Source organism: Nelumbo nucifera, chromosome 3 (assembly GCF_055504915.1).
Source record: "Nelumbo nucifera cultivar China Antique chromosome 3, China Antique-T2T, whole genome shotgun sequence".
NCBI classification, from domain to species: Eukaryota; Viridiplantae; Streptophyta; class Magnoliopsida; order Proteales; family Nelumbonaceae; genus Nelumbo; species Nelumbo nucifera.
The window spans coordinates 45,350,713-45,361,354 of NC_142651.1; the positions used below are offsets into that span (position 1 = coordinate 45,350,713).

Consider the following 10,642-nt stretch of genomic DNA (forward strand, 5'->3'; position numbering starts at 1 on the left):
TTGTAGGCTCAAATAATAGGACGCTAGAGTCTAGATTTGCTTTTTATATATTTTTAAGGGCAAAAATTAACTAACTCTGTTCTTATTATTTATATATTGTCTTAAAGTACCTCCAAATTCTCTGAAGTCGTCATTAAATACTAACAAAAAAATGAAATATTCAATTTTGTCCTCCATAATTTCTCAATTTTTCAAAATAAAACTCAATTAATAAAAAAATTATTACTTCTTTTTTCATCGTTGACCCCATCAAATAGACCCTGTCCAAGTCAAAGACCTTCATTTGTTGAAAGCATTGCTAGAATTACAATGGTAGCATCTTTCAATCCTTCCTCTGACTCTGCATATCTAACCATTTAGAACAGGAGAAGCTCTAAGGCGCATCTAAAGACACCGTCTGCTGTTGGGTTCGTGTTGCATGATATCAAACCCCTATACTCTCCTCTACTATTTCTAAGGAATGTAAATCAGCTCCTATTAAAATACTCAAAACAAAGTTTATAATCTTCCAATGTGAGACAAATTCAAAATTGGGTTTTGTAAGAAAAAAGCTAATTTTTCAATCAAGTTTGCAGGTGCAATTTCTCATGTAATTGACCAATCAAACCCATTGGATTTAATCTCTTATGAGATTAAAATCCAACACCCTTTTCGTACGTCTTGGGAGTTCATGAGACAACCCAAGAGATCCTTCGCCACTAACTTCTTATTCTTCGTCTTACAGATTATCTTGCTCAAGATCTCACCTATGAAACAGCCAATCAGCCTGACATCATACCGAGAAGAGTTTTATAGAGCAATACTTAACTTACCATGACAAGCAGTTCCCGGAATGTTTATCGGAAAAGAGTTGTAGCCTATATGAAAAGAGAAATGCCATTTGCCAAAGATCAAAGAGGACCATTAGTAATAAATTATAGAAAACCGTGAGAAAAAGTGAAAAAAAATTGCCAAAGATCATAATCTTACTCCTATCTCTCTCTATATCTGGTTTTATCCGTCCAAAAAAATACAGAGGTTCAAAACAAGACGACACAAGTTTCACATTAGAGGCAAGCGTAACCACCATTTCATATAAAATATAGCATCGAAGAAACCAACCTTCTTCATTTCCTAGAATGTGTTCACAAGATGGCCTCTGGACTATGACTCTAATGTGGATATCGCAAGGGCGTCAATGTCGGAAGTTCTTAGATGGTTTTTAGGGAGAATAATAGTTTAGTCCAGGGTCAGAATTTGTAGGTTTAAAGTACATTTGGGGTAGATGCCAGTTTGAAATTGATGTCAATTCACGGATGGATATAGATGTATAGTGTAGGTTTTTGAGATTTTGAATATTTATAGATTTGCAATGTTTGTCCTACTTTTTTGTTAGTCAATTTCCTAATTTCCTGAATGAAGGTTCTTTAAGAAATTTGCCCTATTATGTTTGAGAGATGTTCCCCATGTAATGTAACTGTGAGGTCCGTGTGAGGAGTAAACTAAACACAGATCTGGCCCATGATCAACCCTTGAACTGAGCCAAAGAATATAGAACAGAGGCCGAATATGCTTCTCACAGAGCATACCTCATGACTCCGGATCTCTTGCTTACCTCTACCAACAACTACTCCCGTGAATTGGAAATATCTATCCTGCATAAAGGATGAAATGTTCTCCAAGTGACTGCCATGTTATCGATCCGAATTCATCCGAGATGTTAACAATACACGGTTAGATGCGGTGTGAGGCCTGTATTTGGAGCAGATCCCAATTCTGTAGAACAAGGACAAATTAGTCAACTTATGTTAACCGAGGTTATTTTGGTAATTACATGGATGTTCAAATATAGCATAATTAACGAAAGGATCATACAACCCCACGGCCCCATCTGACCACCTCGCTCACGCTTCGCTCGCTCTCTCTCTCTCTCTCCGACCTCCAACTCGAAGCGGGAAGAACGGTTTTCACATTCTCGTCTCCTCCTCTGCATTCCGCCACAAAACACTCCCTCTCCTTCTCTCCCTCCGAAAAACTTCTCTCTGTCCCCCTCTATCTGGGATCTTCCATCCAAAACTCCTATCTTCTCTCTCAGACAAAAGAAACAAAACCAGGCATTCTGCGGATTTCAGGGACCAAAGCACAGATCGGACGGTGTCGGTCCATGACGCGCCTGCCTCGGAAGCGGCAGGGCTTGCCCAAAGACGACGATTTGGCGGCAGACGACGCCGGAGACTCGGTGGCTACTGAGAATTGTTCGTCTTCTTCGGTTGAGTTCGAGCCGCATTCATCTCCGTCGCCAGTTGCTGATACAGAACCAGATAGCGAGGCTAAGGACAAACCTGTTCGGGTTTACGCAGATGGCATCTATGATCTCTTCCATTTTGGCCATGCTCGATCGCTCGAGCAGGCGAAGAAACTGTAAGCTTCTCCGACGTCGTTTCTAGTTCTCTGTAGTAATAACTGTTGGATTGGTTTAGACATCAAGAACCTTGAAATGGTTCTTTCAATGCAGAGTATCTGATATTGAAATGATCCGAATTCATCCATAATTCTTTGTTTTGTAACGAATTCTGTTTAATAGTAATCTCATTACCAAATTATTTGTAATTTTACTGGTTTATTGATAATGTCAACTCGATTAGATGATTCACTCATTCTAGGACAAGTAATATGTTCTTCTGAGATTTTGACTTCGTTAAGCACACGTTGGTTTGCTGTTGCAATTCCAAGAATATCCATAAATATATAATTATTGTAAATAGAATTAATTATGGAATTGTATCTAATTTGCGAGCGGGATATTTAAATAGATTATATTATTTTATTAAAGCTAAACCTATAAGGTTCCGACATTTTTTTGTTGTTGTTTCTTTTTCTACCAAAAAAACAAATTCTTTTGTTTTGAGTTATTGCCAACTGCCGCTGCCGGTGGTTGAAACTTGGAAGTAGGAGCATTAGTGTGAATAAGGATGATACTTGATATGTGTTGAAAAGGATTCATGTGTAAGAATGGGACTGTGTTATTTAACTTCAACTTCTTACGAAAAAAAATTGTGTTTTCACCGTGAAATGTTTTTTTTTTTTTTAACTCTTCTGTCATCTCTTTTGGGTCTAATTGCTCCTTGATGAACTTATTCTTCTGGTACAATCCTGAAAACGTATTTTGGGTCTACTTTACAGCGACTATTTTCTAATTGAACAAATAAGAATAAACATCTTTAAGCCAAGGCTTGGCTAAAGTCTCACAACAATGGCAAGCTATTAAGATTCAACTGCTTTTCCTATTATAAAATAGTTTACTTATATTCAATTAGCAAGGTAGATAGATGGTGCTACCCATTTTTCTTTTCCCTCTTTATTGGTGATGCATCACCAAGTTCTTTAATCAGAGAATCCTATTAGACATTGCAACACCTGCTTGCTATTTAGTTGTTATCAGAACTTTAAATCCTCTGTTTCTTTTTCCTTTTTCTTTCCTGCTGATACAAAAGCAACCACAATCTTCATGGCTTGTAGTTACGAGGCCTTTAATGTGGATATAAGGATGATTCAATACAGTGGGCTCCCTTGGAGATGTGACAAGGTTTAGAAGTCATAGGAGTTAGGATGCAGCTGCCCCTAGAACAGTTCGTCTTGACCTTTGGATTGTTTGACAGTTTCTATTTTACTAATTAGGTACTTTTGGCAGTGTAGCTTTTAGGTTTCTTCTTGAAGAACTGTGATGGTGGGCAACAAGAAGTGTCCTACTTCATTTTCCTCGAGTTAACTGTTTATTTCTATAGAGAACTGGATTATAATGGTTGATACAAGTACAACATTACAGGTAATGGATTGCATGAATGCTATCAAAGGTCTTTTGATTTCAGTAGCAAGAGTTTCTAATGCCATGAAAATACAGATTTTGCTTTGGACTATATATGTCAAAAAACTTTTAAAATGGAAATACATAGAAACATCTACCACACTGTGTAGGGCAAGGCACAGTGCTCATTACTGTGGCCTGGAATTTTATTACTCTTTTGTGATGGATAGGAATTTCTTTAGTTTCTGGATCATGGTCATTATATTTCCTGCTTGGGAATATCCTTAGCAAGGCTGTATGCATCTAAGCCTCAGTTCCTGTTTTTCTTTTTTTCTGTCTTTCTTATTTATTCTTTCTGGTTATTTGTCAACTCAGGTAAATTATAATGATGCTAGAAATACCTATGTTGTTCTGAGTTTCTTCATCTACACATTTTTTTCAGGTTCCCAAACACATATCTGCTTGTTGGTTGCTGCAACGATGAGGTTACACACAAGTACAAGGGGAAAACTGTTATGACTGAAGCTGAACGATATGAGTCCCTTCGTCACTGCAGGTCCTTGTCAATTAAACTTAGTGATCTTAATTCCCTCCAGAAAGTATAAGAAACTTACTAGTTCTGACGATATCTTAAATATTCTATGGAATAAGGATTTTGAGGTCATTTTGGTGAAGATATGCCACATGTTTGGACAGTCTTTTTTGTAGTTTCATCTTGCAATCTATTCTGGTCCAATTTCCTTGATTTATTCCCTTACATGATCACTTGACAGGCATCCATATTCCATTCATGATATTATTTAGTTTATCTTGATTTTTCATGCTTTTATTCTCCCTTGGAACACTACTCCATAGCATAAGATGAAGAAATGTCATGGATTTAATCTATCCTAGCAAAGGAAAGTATTAATATAGGACATTGTAGAGCCATATTGAGACAATTAAACTGCATATTGCTATAAACTTGTACATGCTTCCTTCTCAAAAATATTTTTGTGCTAAAAAATGGAAGTGGTGATGCCAGTTGTGGGATTCAAATCCTATTATGTGACATCAAGTTTAGGCCTTTCAGTATTTCTTTTTATCTGTTATATGCGTAGAAGACATATTAGAGAAGTAGTTTCCTGCAAGTAGTTAATTCTAAGAGAGCTAGGAGAAGGCCAAGAAGGGTGTTGTTGAAGTAGTGAGAGAAGACCTGACAACTCATAATATAGCAGAATATATGTCCATCAGTAGAAAAGAACATGGGATTCTTGTGGCCAATCTTAGGTATTCATGGGCAATGTTTTGTTTATTTGAGTTGATGTGAACTCAAATGAGGCTGAGTTGAATGAAGGGAAACACTTGGGAGGACAGAAATTAAGAATCTATGCCTTTCATGAGATTATTTTGGTAGGGCCAGTAATGATTAGGTCAAGTCAATTGAGATGGTTCCATCATGTATATAGAAGAACAACACCTGCATTAATGAGTGATCTGGTATAAATTGAGGGTTTTAAAAGAGCAAGAGCAAGGTAAGGCCACAACATTCTTAGGTTGGAGTAGTAAGAAAACACTTGAGTGATCCAAACTGATAGGGGCATTACAAGGCTTGAGATTTGCAAGAAATCTAAATATGAGGAAATTTGTTGTAGAAGAGGAAGATAGTTATAAAATGGATGCCACACAACAAACAAGGACCTCGGCAGTATTGACATCACTTGTAAAGCTGAGAGCCCTAGCTTCAGAACTGAATGCAAGGTTTCTATGGACCTATAGATCAACAAGCGTGATGGCTGATGCCAATTCCTGATGGCTAGAGAAAGAGTGAAAGGGGAACAACTGTATTGGGGTATTTTGTAATAGGAAACAAAATTAGCAGAGGAGATAGGCATCAGCTTCATTTGGGGAATGCTTGGCATTCCTTCTTAATAAAGGTTATACTTTATTGGGATAAGGTTTAGATGATGGTGATGATAAAAGTTATAGCTACGAATTTAAAAAAAAAAAAAAAAGAAGCAAACCCAAATGGTTGGGATCAGGATACTGATCAAAAAAGAAGAGTTGATATGAGGATTTGCTAAAGTGAATCAAATAAGAAAGAAAGAAATATATAAAAAAAGAAAGATGAATTGGTATAAGAATTTGGTGAATTGAATCAAATACTATTCCATCTCAATCACTTCTCCACAAACAAATAGCATGGATGCAAACCCAGCTCTGATCTATGCTTCAATTTCTATTACAAACCTTGTTAGCATGGAGGTCTTTTATTCGTTGAAAGAAAACATTGATTGGTTACAAGAATCTTACCTAAGATATTGATTCCCTCAGCTGTTTCCACTCCCATTTTGCTATCACAGACTATCATGATTGTACAAAATTCCTTTCCTTCAAGTTTTCTAACTATGCATTTTGTTTTTACCACAGGGCTCAATAAATAGTTAATAGAATCACCAAATAAATGAAAACATATAAAACATGAAGTTAGTTCCTTTTAATAATTTATAATAAATGCTTATAATGAAAACATGTATATACGGCAGTTTTTCAGTTACCATCTTTTTCCAGATAGCAATTCCCTGCTCCTAATCTCACCTTCTTTAAACAAGAATGGGTATGAGTAGTTTCTTGATTTTTCCCGTTGGGATTGTTGGTGACAGTTCAGTCTATATTGTTATAGGTGGGTCGATGAAGTTATTCCTGATGCTCCATGGGTCATCACAGAGGAGTTCCTTGATAAACACAAGATAGACTATGTGGCCCATGACTCTCTTCCGTAAGTTTAATCAGCTAATTTCTTTTTTCAATTTTTAAGTAGTATATTTTAAATTTTATTGGCCATGAAGACTCTTAAGCCTTAGTTGTTGACATTAATAATAAAATGGACGGTTCTTTGGCTGCAGTTCTGGATAACTTATTATAGAGACCTGATTCTTCATTTTAAATTGATTCTGTTTAGATATGCAGATGCAAGTGGAGCTAGCAATGATGTCTATCAATTTGTTAGTTGTTTCCCTTGTTCCTTCCTGATAATTGTTAGCATAATTTGTTGTTTGCTCAAATATGCAGATTAACTCTTATTAGTGTACATTTAATGTAGGTTAAAGCAGTTGGGAAATTCAAGGAGACACAGCGCACAGAAGGGGTATCAACATCAGATATTATAATGAGGATTCTTAAAGATTACAATCAGTACATAATGCGAAACTTAGCCCGTGGTTATTCAAGGGAAGACCTTGGTGTGAGCTATGTGAAGGTGCAATCAGATAACATAATTTTTAATTGTTTATATTACCATGTAATAAAGGATACCTTGATTCGATTACATGCATACGAATTTCTGTTATTGTTTACATTACCATGCATACATAAATTTTTTTACTCCACTTTCTCTGTTAGGCTTATGTTCTTAATGAAAGCATGGATCCTTATCTTTTTTTTTTTTTTGGTGGTAGGAGAAACAATTGAGAGTGAATATGGGAATAACCAAATTGCGAGAGAAAGTAAAGGAACAACAAGAGAAGGTGGGACAGAAGGTTTGTACTTCCTGATCCAAAATGTAGCTTCTCAATCAGATGCATATTAGGATTTGCTATTATCTATTGTTTTAAAGTTCTGAAAAGTATTCTCTCTTTATCAGTAAGGTTCTCTTTGTTTAGAAATTGTTACTGATAAGTAGGATTCTGTAAAATGTTAAACATTATCCCAAAATGGATAATAGGATTTGCTATCTTAAATCTGTATGAGACTTCTTAAATGTGCTTAGGATAGTTACATTAGATTCTATGCTGGATTTCTTTTCCTTCTATTTTTGTTTCTTTTTCTATTCTCTTAAGTTCTGAAAACTAATTTGGTGATTCTCTGACCAAATAGATTAGGCCAATGTGGAATCACATCACTGTATTGTTTCATAGATGTGTTAGTGTACAAATTAATATATTTGTCCTACCTGAATCCAATTTTGGCTCAACCTTGTTCATGTTGTTCACTTGATATAGGTGCCACATTGTGTAAACTTATGACATACAACAGCACATGGCCATTATATTCCATATTAGATTGTTCCATGTTTATAATTTAGTCATTTTACCCGGGTGACTATACTGTTTTATCATTTCTATTTTACAGTAAACTTGTTGCATATTCACTAATACTTTACATTGCCATGGGCTGTTTATGACTTTTAAATTTTGTATATTTATGTAGACATATATGGTGCTTGACAGTAATTCAAATCCCATATATTAGTGGCCTCTGGATTGATCAACATTTTTCAACCCCATAAGTCCCATCTCAGCCATATATCCCACCATGTATTGGAATTTTTCTGATAGATGTGAACAGTCTCAAGTTTTAATATATAATTAAAGAATGGCCTTACAGAAGGCTTATGTTGGTCATTTAAGCTAAAACTTGCCTTGTGAATGGAGGGCAATAAGAGGAACATTTATGGTCTTTTTGGACCCTTAACAATATAGCTATATGGAAGATACCTAATTATTTAGACTAGAAGATCTTTCCACTGCATAATCATATAGTGTGCAAAATCTGCATTGTTTGCTAGTTGACTCCTTTGGAGAAGTTAGTTAAACAACCAAGAAATTTTACATGTTGAAACATGTTGGGGGAGTAAAAAGCTCCATGTGTTCCATGACAGAAATTGGGTGGTTCTAAATTTTGATGTTTCGATTTTCAAAGGCAATAATTCGGAACATATTATTTCATGGAGTTTCACCCATGAACTAATCATGTAAATGCACATTTAAGTATTCCTGTCTCAGCGTTTGCACTGTTTCAAGTAAACAACAAATCTAATTTTATCTGTCTTCATTACTTGATTTCCAAGTAATATTTTGTTGGGAATGACAGTTTTCTGATGGCCTTAAGGTGTGTGTTGGTTTCAGTTGCATACTGTGGCAAAGACGGCTGGTATGCATCATGGGGAGTGGGTTGAGAATGCAGATCGCTGGGTTGCAGGTTTCCTTGAGAAGTTTGAGGAAGGTTGCCACATAATGGTAAGTTAGAGAATAGGGAGCTATTATCTTCTTCTAAACTTCTAGCCATTACCTATTACCTCATTCTATCTTCTTATCTTTTTAAACAGGAAACAGCCATCAAAGATCGCATCCAAGAAGGCCTGAAGAGGCAGCAGTCCAAAGCCACGGAAAATCTACTCCTGGATGAGTAGTCTTGAGATGAATGGTTTCAAGTCCTATGTCTAAAATGTAGGATAAAGTAAAACAATTGAGATGCAGGAATCATTGTTAGTATGATTTCTTCCCTTTATTATTATGCTGTTATATGTGCTTGTAAAGTTGGTGGTGCAACATATGATGAAAATAGTAAAAGTGCAATCTATGTGTGCCACTGCACAAAGCAGATTGAGAATTGTACCAGTGTCTTCATCCATTAAAAGCCTCATTTTTTAGCTCTTATTTTTATTGATTAAATACCATATCCTTCCATTTATTTCATGATTAATCAAGGGCGCTTCTGTGCTTTATTCCCTTTGATGGTTATTTCATGCTTTGAATTTGTGTACTTGTATCTTGTATGGCTAAATGCAAGGTTCGAAATATGGCAATGTATCAGTATGTATCTTACGACACATATCGGTAAATAGATAACATAAGCAAATGATTTAGACTAGTTCAAATTAATCATCCAATTTGTCTTGACACGACCAAAAGACATTCTCATGCTTTCCTGAACAGCAGCTAAAATTAGCAAATTCTGAATCCGAAATCACAATAAAATTATCCCAACCCTGCTCAGCAGCTAAATTAGCGCTCTTAATATAGCCCCCAGATCTGCTTCCAAGGGGGCTTAAAATACTTCTCAGCTCCCCCATAAGGAAAGATTTACCCCTCTTCCTATCTTATTCATTGGGCCCCGTGTAGCACCGAATGCATTGAATAGCCTAAACGACAAGCAACAATACAAGAAAAGACAATAAGATGATATACAAATTAGTCAAAAGATGCTTTGTATTGCATTAAAGGATGACAAGCATAACCTTACAAGTTTGTGTTGAAGGAATCTCGTGTTTAACTTTTACACGGTATTGGTACCACTCAACTATTTACCTCTCCTCAAAGAGTAACTTAAACCTTTGGTGCTTTGATATAAAAATACATCAAAATATTGAAAAATCATATTAGTATTTATAATAATGCCATTAGTATTCTTCCATACAAAATACACATGTTGCCCCACCCAAGACACACTAGATGACACTTTGACGGCGTGATGCAAGTACGGTGTGAAGGTACTTGATGGCATGGCGAAATGGCAAATTGTGACAAGGGAGTCCCTAGAAAATAAGTCCGGATCTCCTGCCCACGAGAATCCTGCTCATGTCTACCCACAACACATTATCCCCGTGAATTCAGAACATCTCCCCCTGCATAATACTATGCAAAGGATGAGATGTTCTCCATGTGTGACTGAGATAAATGTGGGCAGAGTTTGTGTGGGCAGGAGATCCGGACTCTTAGAAAATACCGTTGTCCATACTTTCGCTTTGCACTACAACTCTACAACATCCAGAACTGTGCGCAGATCCTCTGTAGCCAGAAGGTCCATAAACTCCAATAGCGGGGATTCACTAGCCCATACTTCTAAAGGTGATTTTACCGTTGAGACGGCTTACCTAAATGAATGCCTCTTTAATTTGGGCTATTTCAATTGGGCGTCCAAGTGGTGTTTGGAAGCCTAAGTGCCCTCCTAACTTGAAATTGTTTTTGTTCCTCTTTTTTAAGTGATGGACTTCCTAAAAAGATGAAATCTGTGATTGATGAGTGTTTATGTTTGAACTTTGAAACTGTTGATCTTGACATTCAGGCCTCGTTTGCTTTTCGGTAAGTTATTTACCCG

General features: G+C 36.3%; 1 protein-coding gene across 2 annotated transcripts; it reads left to right on the forward strand.

Moving 5' to 3' along the window:
• Nucleotides 1-1,490: 1,490 nt before the first annotated feature.
• Nucleotides 1,491-9,274, forward strand: LOC104611427 (choline-phosphate cytidylyltransferase 2-like). 2 transcript variants are annotated; one of them, XM_010278455.3, is made up of 8 exons: nucleotides 1,491-2,400; nucleotides 4,227-4,340; nucleotides 6,447-6,542; nucleotides 6,726-6,768; nucleotides 6,867-7,022; nucleotides 7,222-7,290; nucleotides 8,671-8,781; nucleotides 8,871-9,274. In XM_010278455.3, the coding sequence occupies exons 1-8, from the start codon at nucleotides 2,144-2,146 to the stop codon at nucleotides 8,952-8,954; spliced, it is 930 nt and encodes a 309-aa protein (XP_010276757.1). In that variant the 5' UTR covers nucleotides 1,491-2,143; the 3' UTR covers nucleotides 8,955-9,274. The 2 variants fall into 2 exon arrangements, with proteins under 2 accessions (XP_010276757.1, XP_010276756.1); XM_010278454.3 differs by having other exon boundaries at nucleotides 1,503-2,400; nucleotides 7,222-7,302.
• Nucleotides 9,275-10,642: the final 1,368 nt, after the last annotated feature.

What these genes read in the sequence shown, in the direction of transcription:
- LOC104611427 (XM_010278454.3), top strand. Translation starts at nt 2,144, where the DNA reads ATGACGCGCCTGCCTCGGAAGCGGCAGGGCTTGCCCAAAGACGACGAT. An exon ending in AAGAGAAGGTGGGACAGAAG is followed by an intron (nt 7,303 to 8,670) that starts GTTTGTACTTCC and finishes TGTTGGTTTCAG; the next exon opens with TTGCATACTGTGGCAAAGAC. An exon ending in AGGAAGGTTGCCACATAATG is followed by an intron (nt 8,782 to 8,870) that starts GTAAGTTAGAGA and finishes CTTTTTAAACAG; the next exon opens with GAAACAGCCATCAAAGATCG.